This window comes from Oncorhynchus masou, unplaced genomic scaffold (assembly GCF_036934945.1).
Source record: "Oncorhynchus masou masou isolate Uvic2021 unplaced genomic scaffold, UVic_Omas_1.1 unplaced_scaffold_2124, whole genome shotgun sequence".
In the NCBI taxonomy this organism is placed as follows: domain Eukaryota; kingdom Metazoa; phylum Chordata; class Actinopteri; order Salmoniformes; family Salmonidae; genus Oncorhynchus; species Oncorhynchus masou.
The window spans coordinates 33,975-60,828 of record NW_027008602.1 but is presented as its reverse complement, the minus strand read 5'-3'; the positions used below and the strand labels follow the sequence as shown (position 1 = coordinate 60,828).

Genomic DNA, 26,854 nt, shown 5'->3' with positions numbered 1-26,854 from the left:
CGCTGGAATAGCTTTAGGCTTAATACTGCTCGACATTCATAGGGTGTCCCTGGATGTGTTTCTCAATACAGGTCACAGGGGTTCACATACCTGGGTTCAGTTGTGTTGCTTTTCAGCGCATCTGAAAACCATCAATTTAAACCATATCTGTTTCAGTCGGTGCCTCACAAAATTCCATTAAGACCCATTGTAAAAAACTGCATGCATGAACGCCTGTCATGGTCATGGTGCTTTTGACTGCTGTTATAATAATAACAACACTGAAAGCAGTAGTAATGCAGGTAGATATAGTTAGTAGTACTTTATTCATCCCACCAAGGGACATTGCAGTATACATTGGTAAGGCTGAAAGCAGTATCACACGATTTCAAATCAAATCAAAGTTTATTGGTCGAATACACAGATTTGCAAATGTTATCGCAGGTGCAGCGAAATGCTTGTGTTTCTAGCTCCTACGGCGCAGTCATAATAGCTATTTACTAATTGATCAAAGCCTTCAGGAAGTAGATCATCTTAGCTAGAAGCAACAGTGGATCAAACTAACCCCTACACTGTTAATGTTTGAAAATGTTATCTCATGTGGGTATGCTACAATGTTATACCTGCTGCAGAATCAAAGGCTCTCTCCTGGTACTGTCATACCTGCTGCAGAATCAAAGGCTCTCTCCTGGTACTGTCATACCTGCTGCAGAATCAAAGGATCTCTCCTGGTACTGTCATACCTGCTGCAGAATCAAAGGCTCTCTCCTGGTACTGTCATACCTGCTGCAGAATCAAAGGATCTCTCCTGGTACTGTCATACCTGCTGCAGAATCAAAGGATCTCTCCTGGTACTGTCATACCTGCTGCAGAATCAAAGGATCTCTCCTGGTACTGTCATACCTGCTGCAGAATCAAAGGCTCTCTCCTGGTACTGTCATACCTGCTGCAGAATCAAAGGATCTCTCCTGGTACTGTCATACCTGCTGCAGAATCAAAGGATCTCTCCTGGTACTGTCATACCTGCTGCAGAATCAAAGGCTCTCTCCTGGTACTGTCATACCTGCTGCAGAATCAAAGGCTCTCTCCTGGTACTGTCATACCTGCTGCAGAATCAAAGGCTCTCTCCTGGTACTGTCATACCTGCTGCAGAATCAAAGGCTCTCTCCTGGTACTGTCATACCTGCTGCAGAATCAAAGGATCTCTCCTGGTACTGTCATACCTGCTGCAGAATCAAAGGATCTCTCCTGGTACTGTCATACCTGCTGCAGAATCAAAGGATCTCTCCTGGTACTGTCATACCTGCTGCAGAATCAAAGGATCTCTCCTGGTACTGTCATACCTGCTGCAGAATCAAAGGATCTCTCCTGGTACTGTCATACCTGCTGCAGAATCAAAGGCTCTCTCCTGGTACTGTCATACCTGCTGCAGAATCATAGGCTCTCTCCTGGTACTGTCATAACTGCTGCAGAATCAAAGGATCTCTCCTGGTACTGTCATACCTGCTGCAGAATCAAATGCTCTCTCCTGGTACTGTCATACCTGCTGCAGAATCAAATGCTCTCTCCTGGTACTAACTGTCATACCTGCTGCAGAATCAAAGGCTCTCTCCTGGTACTAACTGTCATACCTGCTGCAGAATCGAAGGCTCTCTCCTGGTACTAACTGTCATACCTGCTGCAGAATCAAAGGCTCTCTCCTGGTACTAACTGTCATACCTGCTGCAGAATCAAAGGATCTCTCCTGGTACTGTCATACCTGCTGCAGAATCAAAGGATCTCTCCTGGTACTGTCATACCTGCTGCAGAATCAAAGGCTCTCTCCTGGTACTGTCATACCTGCTGCAGAATCAAAGGATCTCTCCTGGTACTGTCATACCTGCTGCAGAATCAAAGGATCTCTCCTGGTACTGTCATACCTGCTGCAGAATCAAAGGCTCTCTCCTGGTACTGTCATACCTGCTGCAGAATCAAAGGCTCTCTCCTGGTACTGTCATACCTGCTGCAGAATCAAAGGCTCTCTCCTGGTACTGTCATACCTGCTGCAGAATCAAAGGATCTCTCCTGGTACTGTCATACCTGCTGCAGAATCAAAGGATCTCTCCTGGTACTGTCATACCTGCTGCAGAATCAAAGGCTCTCTCCTGGTACTGTCATACCTGCTGCAGAATCAAAGGATCTCTCCTGGTACTGTCATACCTGCTGCAGAATCAAAGGATCTCTCCTGGTACTGTCATACCTGCTGCAGAATCAAAGGCTCTCTCCTGGTACTGTCATACCTGCTGCAGAATCAAAGGCTCTCTCCTGGTACTGTCATACCTGCTGCAGAATCAAAGGCTCTCTCCTGGTACTGTCATACCTGCTGCAGAATCAAAGGCTCTCTCCTGGTACTGTCATACCTGCTGCAGAATCAAAGGATCTCTCCTGGTACTGTCATACCTGCTTCAGAATCAAAGGATCTCTCCTGGTACTGTCATACCTGCTGCAGAATCAAAGGATCTCTCCTGGTACTGTCATACCTGCTGCAGAATCAAAGGATCTCTCCTGGTACTGTCATACCTGCTGCAGAATCAAAGGATCTCTCCTGGTACTGTCATACCTGCTGCAGAATCAAAGGATCTCTCCTGGTACTGTCATACCTGCTGCAGAATCAAAGGCTCTCTCCTGGTACTGTCATACCTGCTGCAGAATCATAGGCTCTCTCCTGGTACTGTCATAACTGCTGCAGAATCAAAGGATCTCTCCTGGTACTGTCATACCTGCTGCAGAATCAAATGCTCTCTCCTGGTACTGTCATACCTGCTGCAGAATCAAATGCTCTCTCCTGGTACTAACTGTCATACCTGCTGCAGAATCAAAGGCTCTCTCCTGGTACTAACTGTCATACCTGCTGCAGAATCGAAGGCTCTCTCCTGGTACTAACTGTCATACCTGCTGCAGAATCAAAGGCTCTCTCCTGGTACTAACTGTCATACCTGCTGCAGAATCAAAGGCTCTCTCCTGGTACTAACTGTCATACCTGCTGCAGAATCAAAGGCTCTCTCCTGGTACTAACTGTCATACCTGCTGCAGAATCAAAGGCTCTCTCCTGGTACTAACTGTCATACCTGCTGCAGAATCAAAGGCTCTCTCCTGGTACTAACTGTCATACCTGCTGCAGAATCAAAGGCTCTCTCCTGGTACTGTCATACCTGCTGCAGAATCAAAGGCTCTCTCCTGGTACTAACTGTCATACCTGCTGCAGAATCAAAGGCTCTCTCCTGGTACTAACTGCCAAGCTATGTGTATTCTCCAAACTCACATTTCGTCCAGATGCTGCTGAGTTCTTTGTCGAGAGTAGAAGTAGTATGCCATAAAAGCAGGATAGTTTGGCAGGCCATACACATTTCAACACAATTTACGTATTTGGATATATGAGTCTATACTTTTTTAGCAACAAGAGGCCCTGTGATGTTAGGTCATAGCAGGTCTAGGAGTTACAGTATCCAGGCAGAAATACTGTGGTTGTTGTCAATGATGCTTCACTTGACTCATAATAATGGAGCTGCTTCGTTCTCTCTTCTTCTGATGCTCCGAAGTGGATAAGTGAATGTAGGTCTTCTACCCCCTCTAGTGGTAGCCAGAGTTACAACGTTTTTCGGTGTCTTTTACCAAAGTGTACACATGTCCGTATTCTCCTTACTGACACACAGGTATCGTACTTTTCCAAAGGCCCAACTTGAAAAGCCCGTAGTGCAACACTTAGTTCAAACTGAACCTCAACCCTTTTCCTCGACGAATAACCACAATCATCTTTTACAATCTATGTATTTTTTTGTTGTTGATTTTATTTGATCTTTGAGAAACAATACAAAAGATACAAAATACATCATACAAACATCAACGACATCACACCTTCCCAGACCCACTAGCTTCCCTTATCACTTTCTGCCACATGGCCTCAAATTAAAATCTAATTGAATGTCTATAACAATAGTATAACGTATGACCATTGACCATTGACTGTCACATATTAGGCAACATTTTACATAAATCACAAATTAAAATGTCTCTCGAGACGTCAGTAGAACGTCACTGATGTGCACCTTTTTTCTAATACAATACCATCGCCTGCTCTGTGTGAGTAGGTTGGTGGGAGTCACACTACAGGCAATGTGCAGGCTTTGTTCAGGCACTGTAGGCTTTCAGCAACAACATGGATGGCAGCAGGTGGAACAGTAATGTAGTGCTTCAGCCACTGCTCCAGGCCAACCCCCCCCCCCCCCCGGGACACTCACAGTGTCATAGATCCACCGCTACAGTCCAACCACCCCGGGACACTCACAAGGTCACAGTGTCATAGATCCACTGCTCCAGTCCACTCGCCCCGGGACACTCACAGTGTCATAGATCCACTGCTCCAGTCCACTCGCCCCGGGACACTCACAGTGTCATAGATCCACCGCTCCAGTCCACTCCCCCCGGGACACTCACAGTGTCATAGATCCACCGCTACAGTCCAACCCCCCCGGGACACTCACAAGGTCACAGTGTCATAGATCCACTGCTCCAGTCCACTCACCCCGGGACACTCACAGTGTCATAGATCCACTGCTCCAGTCCAACCCCCCCGGGACACTCACAAGGTCACAGTGTCATAGATCCACTGCTCCAGTCCACTCGCCCCGGGACACTCACAGTGTCATAGATCCACCGCTCCAGTCCACTCCCCCCGGGACACTCACAGTGTCATAGATCCACCGCTACAGTCCAACCCCCCCGGGACACTCACAAGGTCACAGTGTCATAGATCCACTGCTCCAGTCCACTCACCCCGGGACACTCACAGTGTCATAGATCCACTGCTCCAGTCCAACCCCCCCGGGACACTCACAAGGTCACAGTGTCATAGATCCACTGCTCCAGTCCACTCGCCCCGGGACACTCACAGTGTCATAGATCCACCGCTCCAGTCCACTCCCCCCGGGACACTCACAGTGTCATAGATCCACCACTCCAGTCCACTCCCCCCGGGACACTCACAAGATCCACTGCTCCAGTCCACTCGCCCCGGGACACTCACAGTGTCATAGATCCACTGCTACAGTCCAACCCCCCCGGGACACTCACAAGGTCACAGTGTCATAGATCCACTGCCCCAGTCCACTCCCCCGGGACACTCACAGTGTCATAGATCCACTGCTCCAGTCCACTCCCCCCCTGGGACACTCACAAGGTCACAGTGTCATAGATCCACTGCCCCAGTCCACTCCCCCCCCCGGGACAATCACAAGGTCACAGTGTCATAGATCCACCACTCCAGTCCACTCCCACCCTGGTGCACTCACAGTGTCATAAATCCACTGCCCCAGTCCACTCCCCCCCCCCACCCCCGGGACAATCACAAGGTCACAGTGTCATAGATCCACCACTCCAGTCCATTACCCCCCGGGACACACAAGGTCACAGTGTCATAGATCCACTGGCATAGCACACACACTATATATATATATTTTTCAAATCTTCTAAATACTTTCAATATTATTAATTTCCATGTCGGCTCTATGCCTGGAAATGCCCTGTCCTGAGCAAAGGATCCTAATTTCAAACTCCCCAAAACTATTTTTTAATAAAAATTAAAAAATGGTAATAATGGATATTAACTGAAACTCGATCTTATGTAGTTTTATGCAAGAGCCCTCTGTGACTTAAATGTAACACACTTTAACCAAAATTCATATTATATCGTACTCTAATGACAAGGGGTCCTTATGGCATAGCTGACCCTACTCAATCCTGATTCTTTTGAGATTTTAGACTAATCTGACGGAGTTCACCAAATCTCAGTTTCGAGTGAAAAATATTCTTTAAATGAGGTTTTAGAGTCATAAAGCAACTGAGTAAAACATAATTGCTACTGTGTATTCCACTTGAATTAAGCATCCATTTTTGTCCTCTCTGTTAGGCATCCATTTTTGTCCTCTCTGTTAGGCATCCATTTTTGTCCTCTCTGTTAGGCATCAACTCTGTCGGGTTTTTGTCTAACGTCAACTCCGTCAGAGTGGTGAAATGAATCATTTTCCATATTTTACAAATGTTTGTATTGAACTTGTATTTTTAGAGGCAGTATCATGTGTTGCCAACTACATCAGTGGCTTGTCAACTCCGTCACTGAGGACGAACCCCCTTAAGATTTTGTTGTTGTCAATATTCAGACAAAATATTTGAATTGTTCTGCAACAGATGGTGAAACAGTTCTAATATTTGCTATGTTCGACCTGGGGCTGATGTTAGTTTTATAAATGTTGTTTTATGTCTTAAATCCAGAAAACTAAACAAAAAGAAGTTTGGAGATTTGGATTACTTATTTTAATAATCTAATGTTAGAGTGAAACAATCCAAGGCCGTTTTAAACACTTAATAATTGTAAATGAAAATGCCTTATGGTGTCTGACGGAGTTGACATAAATCCAATTAGTTGCATTTGATGATTTATGAAAAATGTGATTAGGAAGTTATTCATTTACATGGTGTGATAGCTGATACTTTGGTCGATCAAAATATATATTTCACATTTTGTTAATATTAAGACCAACATTCGTGGGAAAAAGTTGAAATTGTCCCGTCTTTCAAGAATCCCTGAGAACTAAAACAGCAACATGTTCTCTCAGCAGAATATGGAAAAGAGCATGAGATCAGCTATAAAAATGCTACATAGCATTTCTAAAATTAAATTGCTCGTACCTTGTGGGGGGGTCGGGGGTTTGAGAAACTGCGCTACACCACTACATAGGTCATAGGTCAATAGTACTTAAAGTCACACACAAAGGAGTGTGTGTTCTGCCTGTAACGGTCTCAGCTTCCCCTTTTCCAGGGTTCCCCAGGTGGCGGCCCGCGGGTGGGTTTTATTTATTATATATATATATTTCATTGTGGAATTTTTATTGTTGGACATTAAAGATTGTTGAAACACCAGGAAATCAGCTCCAAGTGATTTTAATTTAAGAAATCTGTTCCCAAGTATTCCCACGCATAATGGAGAGACACGTGACCGTATACAAACGTGACCAAGGTTTGAAATGATTATGTTTCGTCAAACTATATCTGTTTGGGCTTCTTGCGGTCAATTTGTGGTTTACAAATGAATTGTAATTGTGTTCCCGGCCCCTCGACCATCCGTTCCAGTAAAACATCGTCCCGCAGCTGAATCTAGTTGATGATCCCTGCCTCATTCTGTCCTCTTCCAGGTAACACAGTGGCACACACGCAGGTATCCATTCTTACCTGTCCTCTTCCAGGTAACACAGCGGCACACACGCAGGTATCCATTCTTACCTGTCCTCTTCCAGGTAACACAGCGGCACACACGCAGGTATCCATTCTTACCTGTCCTCTTCCAGGTAACACAGCGGCACACACGCAGGTATCCATTCTTACACTCCCTCTGCTGTCCTTCCTCCTCTCTATGTCAGCAACACGTCTTCCTGTCTGTGATCACCGCTGGCCCGTTGATTGGTCGTGAGTTGGCTCGGAGCAGGACGCGGGGCGAGTCATTGTTGCCAGGGGCCTGTTGCCGGACGGCAGTGCCGTTGCGTGCCAGCAGCTCGCGGGCCATCATCATGAAGGCATCGTCCACATTCTGGTTCTCCTTAGCTGAGGTCTCTAACGCTGCCAGGATGCCTCTCTCCTCAGCCATACAGCATGCCTCCTGGAACAACACCTGACGCTCAGACTCCAGGTCAGACTTGTTACCTGGGAAGGAGAGAAATAGGTGTTTCAAGTTTGTTTTCAGAACTGATTTGTCAAAAACACATTGATTTGACCTTTATTTGAACAGGAAGGGGTCAGGGGTTAAATAATTTTAAAGGTGTGAACCTCTTTTCTGAGAGAGGCCCAGATTTTTTGTTTCAAATCTTTACATCTCAATTATAGAATTAAAAAGGATAGAACAAACCTTTAAATTCATAACAATGGCCCATGCCACATAGCGTTAGCAAATATTTTTGCTCCCACTCACCAATGAGACAGAGCACTACATTGGCCGCGCCGTACAGCTCCACCTCCCTGATCCAATTGGACACAGAGTCAAAGGTTCCGTGGCGTGTGATGTCATAGGCAATCATGGCGCCGTGGGCGCTGCGGTAGTAACTCTGGGTGATGGTCCGGAAACGCTCCTGTCCAGCCGTGTCCCATACCTGCATCTGTTTTACACAGACACACACAGAAATAGATAAATATCTCACACACAAACACAATGATCTCACAGTCTAATATTCTCCTGGAGGGAACAATACAAACACAATGATCTCACAGTCTAATATTCTCCTGGAGGGAACAATACAAAACAATGATCTCACAGTCTAATATTCTCCTGGAGGGAACAATACAAAACAATGATCTCACAGTCTAATATTCTCCTGGAGGGAACAATACAAAACAATGATCTCACAGTCTAATATTCTCCTGGAGGGAACAATACAAAACAATGATCTCACAGTCTAATATTCTCCTGGAGGGAACAATACAAAACAATGATCTCACAGTCTAATATTCTCCTGGAGGGAACAATACAATACAATGATCTCACAGTCTAATATTCTCCTGGAGGGAACAATACAACACAATGATCTCACAGTCTAATATTCTCCTGGAGGGAACAATACAAAACAATGATCTCACAGTCTAATATTCTCCTGGAGGGAACAATACAAAACAGTGATCTCACAGTCTAATATTCTCCTGGAGGGAACAATACAACACTCTGTGTGAAGGCAGCACTATTGAAATGACACCTTAACAAAATGATGATGTACTGTAAATGTTAAAAAAGGCTGCAATATGCCACTGTGTGTCTCAGGTATCTCCTTCAGCCTCCGCCTGATCTGCTCCTCTCTTCATGTTAGCATAGCAACAACTGCCATAGCAACCTGACACACCTGGCACCAGAGTTCCTAAACTCCCATGCTCACCTGGTCTTACCCTGCATTTGGTTTCTGTATCACTCTCCTCACAGACTTTATCTTTGTCTTCCTCTAAAACCCCCGTTAAATCATTTCATCTCTTTCTCCTAATCATCCACACAACATGTACACAAGCACAGGAGAACATGTTGTTTTTTATATGCTTCCAAAAGCTACTGTAGGGATGATCTGTTTTGATTCACATGTGCTGTAGTTCTAATGCAGTAAACATGTCTCTGCCACTGGCTTTGGGAGGGACAGCTTATATACAGTATGTGTGCAGTGATGTACAGGGGATTTCCACTGGTTCCTGTGTTTAACAATGACACACCTCTATAGGGCAGGAAGCAAAACACCCTGCAACTCCATTTCTGCCTGGAGCAAGAGCACTGCCTGGAGCACTGCCTGGAGCACTGCCTGGAGCACTGCCTGGAGCAAGAGCCCTGCCTGGAGCAAGAGCCCTGCCTGGAGCAAGAGCCCTGCCTGGAGCAAGAGCCCTGCCTGGAGCACTGCCTGGAGCAAGAGCACTGCCTGGAGCAAGAGCCCTGCCTGGAGCAAGAGCCCTGCCTGGAGCAAGAGCACTGCCTGGAGCAAGAGCCCTGCCTGGAGCAAGAGCCCTGCCTGGAGCAAGAGCACTGCCTGGAGCAAGAGCCCTGCCTGGAGCAAGAGCACTGCCTGGAGCAAGAGCCCTGCCTGGAGCCCTGCCTGGACCAAGAGCCCTGCCTGGAGCAAGAGCCCTGCCTGGAGCGAGAGCCCTGCCTGGAGCGAGAGCCCTGCCTGGAGCGAGAGCCCTGCCTGGACCGAGAGCCCTGCCTGGACCGAGAGCCCTGCCTGGACCGAGAGCCCTGCCTGGACCGAGAGCCCTGCCTGGACCGAGAGCCCTGCCTGGAGCGAGAGCCCTGCCTGGAGCGAGAGCCCTGCCTGGAGCGAGAGCCCTGCCTGGACCGAGAGCCCTGCCTGGACCGAGAGCCCTGCCTGGACCGAGAGCCCTGCCTGGACCAAGAGCCCTGCCTGGACCAAGAGCCCTGCCGTTGTCATGCAAAGTGACTAAATAAATTAAATAGAACTCTTTACATCAGAATAATATCCATGTTCCTGTCAGTAAATACAACTCTTTACAGTTAAATAATATCCATGTTCCTGTCAGTAAATACAACTCTTTACAGTTAAATAATATCTATGTTCCTGTCAGTAAATACAACTCTTTACAGTTAAATAATATCCATGTTCCTGTCAGTAAATACAACTCTTTACAGTTAAATAATATCCATGTTCCTGTCAGTAAATACAACTCTTTACAGTTAAATAATATCCATGTTCCTGTCAGTAAATACAACTCTTTACAGTTAAATAATATCCATGTTCCTGTCAGTAAATACAACTCTTTACAGTTAAATAATATCTATGTTCCTGTCAGTAAATACAACTCTTTACAGTTAAATAATATCCATGTTCCTGTCAGTAAATACAACTCTTTACAGTTAAATAATATCTATGTTCCTGTCAGTAAATACAACTCTTTACAGTTAAATAATATCCATGTTCCTGTCAGTAAATACAACTCTTTACAGTTAAATAATATCCATGTTCCTGTCAGTAAATACAACTCTTTACAGTTAAATAATATCCATGTTCCTGTCAGTAAATACAACTCTTTACAGTTAAATAATATCCATGTTCCTGTCAGTAAATAGTACAAGCAGACAGAATGAATGCTGTTTGCATTGATCTCTGTCTCTTTGTGTGGTTACAGTTGTCACGTAGAGTTATGTGTGTGGTACAGGGATAGCAACAATTGTCTAGTGTTGTCATCATGCATGATTTGCATACGTTCTGATGTGTGGTCAGTTGAGGCAACATGGCCCTATTCACACAGAGTGGCCATAAACCAAATGGCACCCTATTCCCTATATAGTGCACTACATTCGACCAGAGACATGGGCCCTGGTCAAAAGTAGTGCACTAGATAAGGAATAGGGTGCGCTCTGGGACAGAGCCCCAGACTAAGATACATTCTGAAGCCATCCACTTGCCTGCTCTTCCTTCCTTCCTGTGTCAAAGGTCAGTTGGTAGAGGATACGGTCAGTAACACAGAATGAAATAGAACCCATTCTAGAATGAAGGAGGTATATGACACACAGTAGGCCCCTCTAGTAATAATGTTACTATACCTCTTAAACAAAAAGGTGCTATCTACAACCGAAAATGGTTATTTGGCTGTCCCCATAGAGCCCTATTTGGTTCTTTCCACAGAGGGTTCTACATGGAACCAAAAAGGGTTCTCCTACGGGGACAGTGGAAGAATACTTTTGTGACACTTTTTTCTAAGAGTGGTTGGTAAGAGGAAGAGACCGCACCATAAATACCTTCCTATCGCCTCTCTTGTCTGGCAGGTTTGGGGAACAATACAGTTAGCAGGTGTTGGTAGAGTAGGGAGGGAGGGGCCCTCCAGCTACAAAATCATTTAAACCTAAAGTATCTCTAAAGTATTTAAACCTACACTCTTAGAAAAAAGGGTTCCAAAAGAGTTCTTCGGCTGACCCATAGGAGAACCCTTTTTGATTCCGGTTAGTTCTACCTGGAGCCAAAAACGGTTCTATCTGTAGAGAGGGTTCTACATGGAACACAAAGCATTCTACCTGCAACCAAAAAGCCTTTAAGGTTCTAGAATCTAGATAGCAAACAAAATGATAAGAGTGTAGCCAGTCCCTCATAGAGGTTTCCTATTCAAGCATACAGTAGTTTGACCTCAATAGGTACTCAAGGCTTACTCTCACTTTCCTCATTGAAGTTTAAAAACAAATACTGATGTTTTTGGTCAGGGAAGAGAAAGAGGAGTGACTGATGTGATGTAGGAGAACCAGAAAGGCGAGTCCCTCATGAAATGCTGGTCCAACTTGTATTAAGTGTCAACTTAATTAAGGCCTGCAAAGCCTTCTTGACAGTATCACAAGACAACAGCTGTGTTTTACACCAACCACCCCAATGGCCTCCAAACTGAAGTATTCAGACAGCAACTCATCTGATCAGGAGGCAACACTTTGACATTTCAGTTCTACGTTATGTGTATAGTCAACAACAGAAGATGTGTTGTAGATGTTCATACTATCAACAAACCACCAACTGCAGCTCTGTTGCTATGCAACAGCTTGCTGGAGTGACAGTGACTGTAGGGTTAGGTTTAGGCTGACTTTCACTGATCCCTTATAGTTCTATAAAGCACCATTTCTCCTAAAGGTTTGAGGCTGACTTCCTTACCTTAATTTTCTTGCCCTCGATGTCCACTGTCCGCACGGTGAAGTCCACTCCTATGGTGTTCTGTTGCCTCTCTGAGAACTGTCCTGACTTGAAGCTCTGGACCACGCAGGTCTTGCCCACGTTAGAATCTCCAATCAGGATGATCTTGAACAGGAAATCAAAGGATTGGTCCTGCTGCTCCACTCCTCCAGTTGGCTGTTGCATCGTGAAGAGGAGTGGGCTGTCTGGGCCTGGGAGCCACACCAAGACACTGACTTAGTGTCACGTCACAATGCTAGGACTATGTTACAACTGTGTTATAAGCAAGTGAGTGATGTCTGCCTTACAATGCTATCCCCTGATGGTTGTTGCTAGGTTATAATCCCAGATGACCCAGGGTCTCTTGTTGACTTGTACCTGTCGCTTCGTGACTTCTAAATCCTCCCTGGCCAGAGAAGGTTCTCATATACAGTAGCTTCAGTACTGTAGTAGGTCACAGCACAAGTGTGGAAAATAGCATTCTTTAGTTGATCAGGTGTGATACAGGATTTCCTTCTGGCCATATAACCACCTCAGAGCTGAGAACGGAGCACAGGTCTTTCAGTCAAGCCCAGAATGTTCCCTCCAATCAGGCCTCTCTCCCCCCGTACATCCATCAGGTGAGGTTAACAGCGGCTCAATTCTACAGAAAGAAAACATTCCCTTTCTGCTCCCGACCAGCCTCCTCTCAGGTGTTGCCCCAGTTCATTTCCAACGGCAACAGAATGCACTGAACAGCCAGTAGTAAGCACTACTCTTCCACACAGAATAAGAAACAGATTGAGTCTCCTTTACACTGTCAAAAGAGCTGCCTTCTTTCTCCTCCAGATTGTCTTTGTTAGTGGATGTTACTTTCTCTTCCTCCATCCACCTGTTGCCTCATTAGGTTTTCCGTCTCTTTCTACCAATGTAATCCCGCCCTACCTGCTAATCGTCACGTGAGCTCCCACCTGTGGTATTGTGGGAAATGTAGTGTTTCAGTTCTCATTGACATTGCTCTCAAAACCTGGATACAATCTGTTAAAAATATTTTGTTTCAACACTTTCCAAATGAAATAGATACCAAAATAGATACTAAAACAGAAATACCGTTTTGATTTATTATAATTATATATCATGTTATTATTATTGTCTTTAACTGTGAGAAAAACAATGTTCAGTATTTATGGAAACTCTGCCTCACATTCTATTCAATGTTGGAACTCAGAACTGTAAAGCAGTTGTTTTGAATTAAACATTCTATTCAATGTTGGAACTCAGAACTGTAAGCAGTTGTTTTGAATTAAACATTCTATTCAATGTTGGAACTCAGAACTGTAAACAGTTGTTTTGAATTAAACATTCTATTCAAATGACTAGCATCTTCCAGAACACTTAAATGAAAACATTCTCCACCACAACATAACTCCGGCTTGTGGATTGGTGGAGCAATGGCTTGGCTACCTTTGCAGAGTCTTGGGGACAGTGCCAGAGAGTACGAGATGACGAGTGTTGATCTCCAGGGGGAGAAAAGGAAAGAGTTTCGGGGAAAAAGAAAACATCAAAATAAAATGAAAGAGAACTTAAAAGTAGAAGAAACTGACTTTCAGAAGAAGAGGGAACAGATGGATGAAGAGGAGAATAAATGGGGGACTGGATGAGGAAGAAAGGCTGGAGCTTTGCAGTAGACCAGGCAAGACAAGCAGTGGGGGAGTGTGATACATTCAGATCTGTGATACAGAAACAGAGAATCAGGAAGAGAAAAGGAAGAATGGAGTGCAGAGATAAGAGAGACGGAGAGACAGAGAATCAGGAAGAGAAAAGGAAGAATGGAGTGCAGAGATAAGAGAGACGGAGAGACAGAGAATCAGGAAGAGAAAAGGAAGAATGGAGTGCAGAGATAAGAGAGACAGAGAGACAGAGAATCAGGAAGAGAAAAGGAAGAATGGAGTGCAGAGATAAGAGAGACGGAGAGACAGAGAATCAGGAAGAGAAAAGGAAGAATGGAGTGCAGAGATAAGAGAGACGGAGAGACAGAGAATCAGGAAGAGAAAAGGAAGAATGGAGTGCAGAGATAAGAGAGACGGAGAGACAGAGAATCAGGAAGAGAAAAGGAAGAATGGAGTGCAGAGATAAGAGAGACGGAGAGACAGAGAATCAGGAAGAGAAAAGGAAGAATGGAGTGCAGAGATAAGAGAGACGGAGAGACAGAGAATCAGGAAGAGAAAAGGAAGAATGGAGTGCAGAGATAAGAGAGACAGAGAGAAGAAGGTACATCTGAAGCAAGATGGGGAGTTGGAATGGCATCTAATTAAGATGGAGAGAGAGAAGGTTGTTAGAGGCAGAGTTGAGGAGGACAAGAGAGGAGGAGGAGGTAGAGCTGGAGAAGGATAGAGAGAAAAGGTGCATGTGGAGATGGAGAGAGCAGAAGGAAATGAAGAGAGAGAGAAACAGTGCACAGTGGTGATGGAGAGAGCTGAGAAGAAGGAGGAGGTAGAGTTGGAGCTGGAGACGGAGAGAGAAAAAAAAACGTGCACAGAGATAACCAGGAGAAGGAAAAGGAGATGATAGATTTAGAGGATAACAGAGTTAACCAGAAGAAGCTTTGGTTAGAGTGGAACAGCTAGAGAGAGAGATGCGCTGGAGGACCAGCTATATCTGGAGGACCGTCAGGAAGTATCAGGGGCCCTTCTTTGCCTGGGAACCAGTCTGTTTGTGCCATCATGCCTCTGCTTGTCATGCCAAACACATGATAACACAAACAGACCTGGGAACAGGCTAGGCCCCTCTCTCTAGGATGTGTGCATCTAACTAACTTGATGAGTTAATATCTACTGCCCTCCTGTGATTTTACAGTGCAATGCAGGTCATTTGGGGAGCCATGACAATGGAACCACAGCATCGCAGCACGTTGCCAAGGAAACTTCTGCCACACAGGCAAATAGAACAAAGAAGTTTATTGAATGAACGTAAAATGATATTATAGGTATGTACTACAGTAGCCTGGGTGCCAGTCTGTTGAGTTAACATTCCACCCCTTCTACTCCGTGTCACATGCCAAATGTTTAGCATGACAAGGAGTGGCAAGGAGTGGAATGATAGCTAAACAGACTGGTACCCGGGTTACAACCACTGGTCTAATATCATACAGTTTAGAGTCCTTCATTATATCTTCATTGTTTTAATCAGCGTTTCCCCCGGAGTCAGACTGTATTCAGTTGGAAGAAAGAGAAAGACAAGTTGAAGAAACAAGAGAAGGGGGAGAGGAAGAGAAAGGAAGCAGAGACAAAGACAGAGAAGGCAGAACAGAAGAGGAGAGAGAAAGAGCTGAGGGAGTGTGAAAGACAGGAGGAGGAGAGGGTGAGAGGAGAGAACAGGAGGAGAAGAGGGTGAAACAGGGAAAGAAGAAGAGAGGAAGAAAGAGGAGGATGAGAGGAGAGAACAGGAGGAAAAGAGGAAGAGGAGGATGAGAGGAGAGAACAGGAGGAAAAGAGGAAGAGAGGAGGATGAGAGGAGAGAACAGGAGGAAAAGAGGAAGAGAGGATGAGAGGAGAGAACAGGAGGAAAAGAGGAAGAGAGAAGGATGAGAGGAGAGAACAGGAGGAAAAGAGGAAGAGAGAAGGATGAGAGGAGAGAACAGGAGGAAAAGAGGAAGAGAGAAGGATGAGAGGAGAGAACAGGAGGAAAAGAGGAAGAGAGAAGGATGAGAGGAGAGAACAGGAGGAAAAGAGGAAGAGAGAAGGATGAGAGGAGAGAACAGGAGGAAAAGAGGAAGAGAGAGGTTGAGAGGAGAGAACAGGTTGAAAAGAGGAATATTTTTAAGAGATGTTGGTTGTCGAATAAAAGGAACATAATGTTAAAAGATGCTTGTCCCTTTATTCAAGACACTGTAACCAACACTGAGGCACTTCAATGGTTAAATGGTTACCAATTATTTACAACAGAAAAACAAACCACAGAACATTTGACAGCCAATAAGAAGACCCTTGCTGGCAGTCAGATGGATAATCAGTTGAACAGTAATACTTTGGACAACACAGTAGAGATGTCTAATGTCTAATAATGTCCTGAGTTGTCCTTTCATGTGTGTTATGAGTATGTACATAATATGGATGCATTGCTAACCTGATCCCAGATCTGTTTGTGGTCAGGCTAATGACAACTCCATTGCTGTCATTGCCAAGCCAACTCTTTGTCACCCATTGTCATGTTTGGCTTGACACAAATGAGTGACAGGAGTTGTCATGATGGCACAAACAGACTGGCACTCAGACTAGTGCATTGAGTCTCCTTCATAAGAGGACCATTTCATGTCAGACACCCTCTGCTGTGTCACACAGCTCCCTGTATTGAGGTGGTTGAGAGGTGAAGATCACAGGTGGCACATCAACCTTTCTTCTCATCTGGCAGAGTATTGTGATGGCCAGGACAACTCCAACATCCTGAGGACCAGACACACAGTAACGGTTCAGTCAGGATTGACGGAGCAGGTGACCAGATGCTGAGTGTGATAGATGATGGTTCAATCTAATAGGCCTACACTCAAAACCTATGGTAAAAAAAAAAAGTATGGAACAGCATTTGGTTCAATTAAGTTTTAAATTCAGGCAGAGTCAATTGAAATTCACTTCCTGAATTGAAAAATCCACATAAAAAACTATGGACAATTTTTAATTTGAATTTCAATTTTTTTTACATCATGCAGCTTTCTCCAATCAAATAGCCTAACCTAAACAGAGGTCAATCAAATAGCCTGACCTAAACAGAGGTCAATCAAATAGCCTAACCTAAACAGAGGTCAATCAAATAGCCTAACCTAAACAGAGGTCAATCAAATAGCCTAACCTAAACAGAGGTCAATCAAATAGCCTGACCTAAACGGATGTCAATCAAATAGCCTAACCTAAACAGAGTAGCCTAACCTAAACAGAGGTCAATCAAATAGCCTGACCTAAACAGAGGTCAATCAAATAGCCTAACCTAAACAGAGGTCAATCAAATAGCCTAACCTAAACAGAGGTCAATCAAATAGCCTAACCTAAACAGAGGTCAATCAAATAGCCTAACCTAAACAGAGGTCAATCAAATAGTCTAACCTAAACGGAGGTCAATCAAATAGCCTAACCTAAACAGAGGTCAATCAAATAGCCTAACCTAAACAGAGGTCAATCAAATAGCCTAACCTAAACGGAGGTCAATCAAATAGCCTAACCTAAACAGAGGTCAATCAAATAGCCTGACCTAAACGGAGGTCAATCAAATAGCCTAACCTAAACGGAGGTCAATCAAATAGCCTAACCTAAACGGAGGTCAATCAAATAGCCTAACCTAAACGGAGGTCAATCAAATAGCCTAACCTAAACGGAGATCAATCAAATAGAACATTTGCTGTCATTATAACAAACAACATATCCTAAAAACAGGACAGGTCAAAGTGAAATGAATAATCACAGCTGTTGTCCAGGAGTTTCATCCCGTTGTCAAGATCAGTGGTTTCAAGTTGGTATCTGTCCAGTTTTGATAAGCTGATCACAATTAAAAATAAATTATTTGCAATATTTTTTACATTGCAAATGGGCTCCTGAGAACTCCTGATAAAGTCGGGTAGCTGATATTCAGGGCTTAAATTGCCAAATTGATTAGTCACAGGAATCAGGACTAATAAAGCCAATGTCACGGTCTGTTTTCCAAAGGTGGGCCTACCACATGGATGGGCCTACCACATGGATGGGCCTACCACATGGATGGGCCTACCACATGGATGGGCCTACCACATGGATGGGCCTACCACATGGATGGGCCTACCACATGGATGGGCCTACCACATGGACGGGTCTACCACATGGACGGGCCTACCACATGGACGGGCCTACCACATGGACGGGCCTACAACATGGACGGGCCTGCCACATGGACGGGCCTGCCACATGGACGGGCCTGCCACATGGACGGGCCTGCCACATGGACGGGCCTGCCACATGGGCGGGCCTGCCACATGGACGGGCCTGCCACATGGACGGGCCTGCCACATGGGCGGGCCTACCACATGGGCGGGCCTACCACATGGGCGGGCCTACCACATGGATGGGCCTACCACATGGGTGGGTCTACCACATGGATGGGCCTACCACATGGGTGGGCCTACCACATGGGTGGGCCTACCACATGGATGGGCCTACCACATGGGTGGGTCTACCACATGGGTGGGTCTACCACATGGACGGGCCTACCACATGGATGGGTCTACCACATGGACGGGCCTACCACATGGGTGGGTCTACCACATGGACGGGCCTACCACATGGGTGGGTCTACCACATGGATGGGTCTACCACATGGGTGGGTCTACCACATGGACGGGTCTACCACATGGACGGGTCTACCACATGGGTGGGTCTACCACATGGGTGGGTCTACCACATGGACGGGCCTACCACATGGATGGGCCTACCACATTCCAAGCTACACCCCACACCCCAGTAAGCCCGAGACAACATATTTTAGATGTATTTTTTTGGTCCTGTTCGGATGTCATTTTTATGTGTTTTACAGAACGGTAGGCTTACCACATACGATGCATTCAGAGAGTATTCAGACCATTTGACTTTTTCAAAATGTTATGTTACAGCCTTATTCAAAAAAAAATATTAAATTGTTTTTTTTTCCCTCATCAATCTACACACAATATCCCATAAAAACAAGGCAGCACTTTTTTTTGGAAAATGTTCTTAATAAAAAACTTTTAAAAAACTGAATGAACACATTTCCATAGGTATCCAGACCCTTTACTCAGTACTTTGTTGAAGCACCTTTGGCAGTAATTACAGTCTCAAGTCTTCTTGGATATAACACTACAATATTTGGGGAGTTTCTCCCATTCTTCTCTGCAGATCCTCTCAAGCGCTGTCAGGTTGGATAGCGCTGCACAGCTATTTTCCGGCCTCTCCAGAGATGTTAGATTGGGTTCATGTCTGGGCTCTGGCTGGGCCACTCGAGGACATTCAGAGACTTGTCCCAAAAGCCACTCCTGCGTTGTCTTGGCTGTGTGCTTAGGGTCGTTGTCCTGTTGGAAGATGAGCCTTTACCCCAGTCTGAGGTCCTGAGGGCTCTGGAGCAGGTTTTCATCAAGGATCTCTGTACTTTGCTCCGTTCATCTTTCCCTCGATCCTGACTAGTCTCTCAGTCCCTGCCACTGAAAAACATCCCCACAGCATGATGCTGCCACTGCCATGCTTCACCGTAGGGATGATGCCAGGTTTCCTCCAGACGTGATGCTTGGCATTCAGGCCAAAGAGTTCAATCTTGATTTCATCAGACCAGATAATCTTGTTTCTCATGGTAAGAGTCCTTTAGATGCCTTTTGGCAAACTCCAAACGGAAGTCTGGCCACTCTATCATAAAGGCCTGATTGGTGTAGTGCTGCAGATGGTTATCCTTCTGGAAGGTTTTCCCATTTCCACAGAGGGACTAGGTAGGTCTGTCAGAGTGACCATTGTGTTCTTGGTCACTTCCCTGACCTAAGCCCTTCTCCCCCGATTACTCAGTTTGGCAGGGCGGCTCTAGGAAGAGTCTCGGTGGTTCCACACTTCTTCCATTTAAGAATGATGGATGCCATTGTGTCCTTGGGGACCTTGAATGGACCAGATCCATTTTAGAATAATGCTGTAACGTCATTTTGGGGGGGGGAAGTTTAGGGGTCTGAATACTTTCCGAATGCACTGTAGATGGGCATTCATACCATTCCATTTCAGGCCAAAGCTGTAGGCGACACTTCAGGTGACACCTTTTGTACGACTTTGTTTGCGACAGTTCAGCACCGGCCGTTGATTTCCACATCCAGACATTTGTTTTGGTCCGGACCAAATCTGAACCAATCATGTTGACCCAAACATAGATGTCTAGAAATGACTTATTTTCAACTTTCATTCAGAACCAACAATGTGCATGATTTTAACCTCTGTAAAATACGTATTTTCAACTTTCATTCATCTGTCTTTTATATGTCATTTTGCTTACGAGACTATTCTAGTTTTGCGGGGTTGGTATTTTTTGGTCTTGCCTATGGAGGCAGAATGGCAAGGCTCGGCCCTCGTTAAATAGTACAGAAATATATTAGAAATACATACCCATAATGCTGTCAGTGCTACTAATATTCCTATTCCCAGGCTGATTGCATAGCTCTCGACAGAGATCAGGATGGGAAGACATGGCTGAAAATGAACAATTAAGAGTTTGTCATTTTGTGTGAAAAACAAGAGTATACAGCTCTGTATTATATCAGAACTTAAACAAACATCCGTTTATTGTATCAATGAGTATTGTACAAGTCATCTCTGTGGATCCAACTAGAATTATGACATTCCAGTGGATACACAGCTGCCAGCAAAACACTTTGAGCAAAATTACGAGCAAAACAGTTTAGTTGCACCCTCTTGACAGCAGATACATTTAAAAAATGGTGTAATTCTACGCATTTTAACTTAGGGTGTAGTGAAAACGTTGCTGTTTTAAAGCAAGTTCGCTGCAATTCTACACATGTTGCCATGGGGCAGAGGAAAATGAGTTGTTTTACAGATCATTTCCTGCAATTCTACACATTTTGCCATAGGGTGGTGAGAAATGTATGCCGTTTTTAATGACATAGTGAGACTGACTAACAACATCAATGAGGGCACCATGGGTAGTAATTTGACCATGATAACAAGTTTAGATAACTGTCTACTAACCTAATTTAGCAATCTAAAAAATATTATCTGACATGGGCTAGTTGATTTGAGGGCCTTCAAAATGGCCGCCAGTTGCCCATCCCTGGTGTAGTGGAATGACATGATTGTACCTCTTTATATACCAGCATGTGTTCATCCGTTAATCCCTTGTGGTCATCATCCTCAGACATATCACTGTTGGGATAGTGAATAACATATCTTGTATTGTTACCAGGAGCAACCTGAAATAGAATGTGACATGGTTTAAAACAGTGCTCTACTTTAGCTGCATGATTTCTTACTAGACTGCAGCTTGGCATCCATTATGTGTCTGGTCCAAATGTGTTCTATGGTATTTGTTGGTCTTTTAGAGTTTTGTCATGTACATCTTCCTCAGTTTATGGTCGTCTTGTCACTGTCCTCATCGTCTCTTTTTTAAATTTTGTTTTAAAAACACATTTTAAAGATAATAGAATAAAAAATGTATTGCTCTTTTACCAAAAGACATAACAGAGGTATTTAACACAGACTGACACACTGAATCCTCCTCAGCATACACACAACAACAACATCATCAACAGCATCAAGTTAAGGTATTTAACACAGACGGACACACTGAATCCTCCTCAGCATACACACAACAACAACATCATCAACAGCATCAAGTTAAGGTATTTAACACAGCAGACTCACACATGTAAAGTCTGTTGAGTCCTCATCAGAACAGAGACAGGAGAGGGGGATGTCTGTTCCCCAGTCTTGGTAGCCTTGTAGGAGCCCACAGCATTTGAACTGAAAGTGAAGGGAACAGCACAACAGGCATTTTAAAAACAATTAGGCAAACAATTACCATATATAGTTAAGGCCTGGAGAAACCTCCATGGAGAAAGTGTTTTTAGTCCAGGCCTTGGTTTACATCATATGGAAAACCATCCCTAAAGACACACATACATTGAATTGTCACTCTGGGAATTTGAATTGGCACATTGAATTGGCACAAGCAGAGACCATAAGAAGCATTAAATGAAGATGACTCACGTTAGTCTGTATGTTGTATATCGTTTCTATATCTTTTTGTTTCGCTCCACTCAGAGGCATCATCGCCAGATGTTCCTCTCTGGTTAACTCCTCCATCTTGAAATTAATCAAGTTTATATTCAGTGTTATAGTCACAGTTGAAAGCTATAATCAGCTCTGAATTTGAAAAGGACAGATACATACATTGAATTATCAAGAGTCAGATGCATTGCGCCATCATACAATAACTTCTTAAATATCTTTTCACCAGAACAGCAAACAAATATTGTCTCAAGGTTGAATTAGAAAATGAAGATATATACAGGTAACTGCCAAAACTAATGGAAACCCCTGAGTAAATGAGGGACACAGAGTATATTAAAAGCAGGTGCTTCCACACAGGTGTGGTTCCTGAGTTAATTAAGCAATTAATATCCCATCATGTTTAGGGTTATGTACAGTATGAAAATGATTTTGGCTACAATGGCTACTTCCCCATGGCTAGGGCTCCCGAGTGGTGCAGCGGTCTACAGACCCAGGTTCGATCCCGGGCTGTATCGTAACCCGGCCGTGATCGGGAGTCCCATTGGCCCAGCGTCGTCTGGGTTAGGGGAGGGTTTGGCCAGGGGGGCTTTACAAGTAGGCCGTCATTGTAAATAAGAATGTGTTCTTAACTGACTGGCCTAGTTAAATAAAGGTTAAAAAAAGGTTAAATAAAGGTTGAATAAAATAAAAAAGGATGATATGCTGCCATCCAAAGGGTATGAGAGGTCACTGAATGGTTTGATGAGCATGGAAACGATCGATGTAAAACCATATGCCATTGCTGTCTCAGTCACCAGATCTCAACCCAAGTGAACACTTATGTGAGATTCTGAAGCAGCTCCTGAGACAGTGTTTTCCATCAACAAAACACCAAATTATGGAATTTATTGTGAAAGAATGGTCTCGCATCACTCCAATAGACTTCTAGACACTTGTAGAATCTATGACAAGGTGCATTAAAGCTGTTCTGGCTCATGGTGCCACAACGCCCTATTAAACCACTTTATGTTGGTGTTTTCCATCATTTTGGCAGTTACCTGTGTGTTTATATATATAGACTACTGTACCTCGTGTTTGCTTGAATATGCTTTCACACACTCCGCAAACAGGTATAGGCTGGCCAGTGACATACCTACAGAAAACTACACACACATATTGGGGTTGTCAAGCAAAATCAATACTTAAGGTTCATTCAAACTAACCCGCTTTAAGGGAAACATGTCATGGGGAAAGTGTTGACTGGTTCCAGTTGAGTTGTATGGCCATTACCTATCAGAAAGGAACAGTTTGCAGCAGAGAAGTCAAGTCGGTAGCCAGATCCCAGACCTGTTTGTGCTGTGTAGCCAACTCCTATGATAATTATCCAAGACAAACCAACAGATCTGGGATCAGGCTAACACTTTGAGACAGGTCTCGTCAGGCTTACCAGAACCACAGTCCATTTCTTCTCCTTCCGAGCGCCATAGACCCCAAAGATTGACAGGACCAGGGTTGCTGCTTCTAGGACATACAGAACTACTATCCCTGGCAGCATCTCCTCTATCTGTGCATAGGAAGACAAGCCAAATTAATGAAATGGCAACTGTGGGTTTATAATCATAATGTTACAATGATACTGCTGGATTCTAACCTGGTCTCAGATCTGTTTATGCTGTATAGCCAACTCCTATGGTTGTTGTCATGCTAAACACTGTAGGAGTTGGATAGACAGCACAAACAGATCTGGGACCAGGCTAGATGGACACAGCATTATTATAATGAAATCAATATGATATAATTAGTAAATGTAATAGGAGCTATAAAAAAACAACAGAATTACTTCTTCTGATTGGTGGAAGTACCCATGTCCAAATAATGTGATGGCCAGCAAGAGGGTGCTGATGATCTGAAGAGGATACAACACATGATACAATCATTACAATGTACAGGGTATTATACTGGGAATTCTACTGATAATGCACAGTAAAGGTTGATACAATCATTACAATGTACAGGGTATTATACTGGGAATTCTACTGATAATGCACAGTAAAGGTTGATACAATCATTACAATGTACAGGGTATTATACTGGGAATTCTACTGATAATGCACAGTAAAGGTTGATACAATCATTACAATGTACAGGGTATTATACTGGGAATTCTACTGATAATGCACAGTAAAGGTTGATACAATCATTACAATGTACAGGGTATTATACTGGGAATTCTACTGATAATGCACAGTAAAGGTTGATACAATCATTACAATGTACAGGGTATTATACTGGGAATTCTACTGATAATGCACAGTAAAGGTTGATACAATCATTACAATGTACAGGGTATTATACTGGGAATTCTACTGATAATGCACAGTAAAGGTTGATACAATCATTACAATGTACAGGGTATTATACTGGGGATTCTACTGATAATGCACAGTAAAGGTTGATACAGTCATTACAATGTACAGGGTATTATACTGGGAATTCTACTGATAATGCACAGTAAAGGTTGATACAGTCATTACAATGTACAGGGTATTATACTGGGAATTCTACTGATAATGCACAGTAAAGGTTGATACAGTCATTACAATGTACAGGGTATTATACTGGGAATTCTACTGATAATGCACAGTAAAGGTTGATACAATCATTACAATGTACAGGGTATTATACTGAGAATTCCAGTGATAATGCACAGTAAAGGTTGATACAGTCATTTGTTTCAGAGGAGTTGAGGGATCCATTTCTTCATAACTTCAATAATGCATTTGACCAACACCATCTACAAATGGTTTGTAAGCAGACAGTAAATTGTATTTACATATATTATACCTCATTTATAAATAGACTAAGAAATTATACATTATTAAGAAATGAATAGCTGAAATATTTACTTAGTAGGCTGTTTATAAAAATCTAATATCAGTTATTGACTATCCTAATATTCTGACAAAAACGTGATAACTAAGGTCAATAGGCCTATTTGAAGATGATAATACATAGTCTATTGGTAAATAACCCACCCATTTTCACCTACCTCACCCCCACACTGTTTTTATTTATTTACTTTTCTGCTCTTTTGCACACCAGTATCTCTACCTGTACATGACCATCTGATCATGTATCACTCCAGTGCTAATCTGCAAGGTTGTAATTATTCGCCTACCTCCTCATGCCTTTTGCACACAATGTATATAGACTCACCTTTTTTGTACTGTGTTATTGACTTGTTAATTGTTTACTCCATGTGTAACTCTGTGTTGTCTGCTCACACTGCCAAGCTTTATCTTGGCCAGGTCGCAGTTGCAAATGAGAACTTGTACTCAACTAGCCTACCTGGTTAAATAAAGGTTAAATAAAATAAATAAAAAAATAACAAATAACGTTAAGATATTTAGCAGTTAATAAACAAATAGAGGACAAATTAAAAGGCCGAAAAATAAATAAATAAGCTGAACACACCCACAAACCAAAGCTCAAAAACGTGTTCCAGTGAAAGATTAAAGCCCAGCAGCCCAATTGCAACATTAAATAGAATATTTATATTTAATTTGTGTGCTTGTCTTGATACCGCACTATAAAACAATCGGCTCATTATTGTTGATGAAAGCGGCACCACTCTTTATTCCGTCCCGTGTAAACTGCAACTCTCACTGCTTGCGTTGAAGTTACAAAAATAACCAGCCATAATGTAAACAAATAATGTCGTATTAAAAAACGTGTATCGACAGCCATAATTGGCAACATGCTCCTATAAAAAAACGGGTTTATCTACTCGAATACGTCCAGGCCAACAGACTGGACGATAACTTACCCCGATCAAGACACAGACGAAAATGAACGTCCGTTTTACGCAGATATGTATTCTTCCCATTTCTATGTTTGGTTATAATATAAACAACTTTTTGGATAAGCGGTTCACTTCAGAGTTGGTCTCGCTGATGCCCAAGATCTTTAAGTCCAGAAAATAGATTGTCCGATTCCTTTAACTGTTTCTTATTCTTCTCAACATGAGAGTGTGTTGACATGCTGCTGAATGGTGTTTTGTGTCATGGGAGGGACTAGCCCGCATGAACGCAACGCCCCATGAACTTTACTTATATTTTCTTTAAATGGGCTCTCCCGGAAGTTAGAGAGATGTGCAACCACAGCAGTAAGATTTGTAGCCAGTTGCCCTGAGAAAACGGTAACAAGTGGAGTACAAACAGCATTGTAAATATTGATCTGTTTATTGTCTGCCCTCCTATTTGTTGTCTTGGCAGAACAAAGCATCTACTATGTGAATCCAGAGGTCCAGTCCAGAGCAAGGAGGCCTGAGTGAACATAAAATCACATAATCAGCCATTTCTGGACAACTATGACCTCACCACTTGCGTCCAAAATGGCACCCTATTCCCTAGTGCTCTATAGGCCCTGGTCAAAAAGTAGTGCACTATATAGGGAATAGAGTGCTATTTTAGAAGCAACCCCATTGGGTCTCTAGGAATCCAGAGGGCCAAGTGGGCCAAGTGTTAAGCAATGTCAATGTCAATGCAACCCCGCAAAACATCTGGAGCACATTTTGTACAAAGGAAGATAGTAATGGAACAGACTCAAGCATATGATAGTAACGGAACAGACTCAAGCATATGATAGTAACAGAACAGACTCAAGCATATGATAGTAACGGAACAGACTCAAGCATATGATAGTAACGGAACAGACTCAAGCATATGATAGTAACGGAACAGATTCAAGCATATGATAGTAACAGAACAGATTCAAGCATATGATAGTAACGGAACAGATTCAAGCATATGATAGTAACGGAACAGATTCAAGCATATGATAGTAACGGAACAGACTCAAGCATATGATAGTAACGGAACAGATTCAAGCATATGATAGTAACGGAACAGACTGAAGCATATGATAGTAACGGAA

At 43.5% G+C, this 26,854-nt stretch overlaps 2 protein-coding genes across 3 annotated transcripts; both read right to left on the bottom strand.

The window, feature by feature from the left end:
- Window positions 1-5,357: 5,357 nt before the first annotated feature.
- On the bottom strand, window positions 5,358-13,157 carry LOC135532940 (ras-related protein Rab-19-like). Its single transcript, XM_064960371.1, has 3 exons — window positions 12,177-13,157; window positions 7,976-8,159; window positions 5,358-7,710 (listed from the first exon to the last, which is right to left on the bottom strand). Exons 1-3 carry the CDS (start codon window positions 12,378-12,380, stop codon window positions 7,427-7,429), a joined length of 672 nt encoding a protein of 223 aa, XP_064816443.1. The 5' UTR covers window positions 12,381-13,157; the 3' UTR covers window positions 5,358-7,426.
- A 2,872-nt stretch (window positions 13,158-16,029) lies between these two features.
- LOC135532939 (tetraspanin-8-like) lies at window positions 16,030-26,007 on the bottom strand. Of its 2 annotated transcripts, XM_064960369.1 has the most exons (9): window positions 25,746-26,007; window positions 23,760-23,825; window positions 23,367-23,483; window positions 23,008-23,082; window positions 21,917-22,012; window positions 21,572-21,670; window positions 21,010-21,120; window positions 20,300-20,383; window positions 16,030-16,615 (listed from the first exon to the last, which is right to left on the bottom strand). In XM_064960369.1, exons 1-9 carry the CDS (start codon window positions 25,803-25,805, stop codon window positions 16,487-16,489), a joined length of 837 nt encoding a protein of 278 aa, XP_064816441.1. In that variant the 5' UTR covers window positions 25,806-26,007; the 3' UTR covers window positions 16,030-16,486. The 2 variants fall into 2 exon arrangements, with proteins under 2 accessions (XP_064816441.1, XP_064816442.1); XM_064960370.1 differs by lacking the exon at window positions 23,008-23,082.
- Window positions 26,008-26,854: the final 847 nt, after the last annotated feature.

What these genes read in the sequence shown, in the direction of transcription:
- LOC135532939 (XM_064960369.1), bottom strand. Translation starts at nt 25,805, where the DNA reads ATGGGAAGAATACATATCTGCGTAAAACGGACGTTCATTTTCGTCTGT. An exon ending in CATATTCAAGCAAACACGAG is followed by an intron (nt 22,013 to 23,007) that starts GTACAGTAGTCT and finishes ATTAATTTCAAG; the next exon opens with ATGGAGGAGTTAACCAGAGA. An exon ending in ACTCAACAGACTTTACATGT is followed by an intron (nt 21,121 to 21,571) that starts GTGAGTCTGCTG and finishes ATTCTATTTCAG; the next exon opens with GTTGCTCCTGGTAACAATAC.
- LOC135532940 (XM_064960371.1), bottom strand. Translation starts at nt 12,380, where the DNA reads ATGCAACAGCCAACTGGAGGAGTGGAGCAGCAGGACCAATCCTTTGAT. An exon ending in TCGAGGGCAAGAAAATTAAG is followed by an intron (nt 8,160 to 12,176) that starts GTAAGGAAGTCA and finishes TGTGTAAAACAG; the next exon opens with ATGCAGGTATGGGACACGGC. An exon ending in TGTAGTGCTCTGTCTCATTG is followed by an intron (nt 7,711 to 7,975) that starts GTGAGTGGGAGC and finishes TCTCCTTCCCAG; the next exon opens with GTAACAAGTCTGACCTGGAG.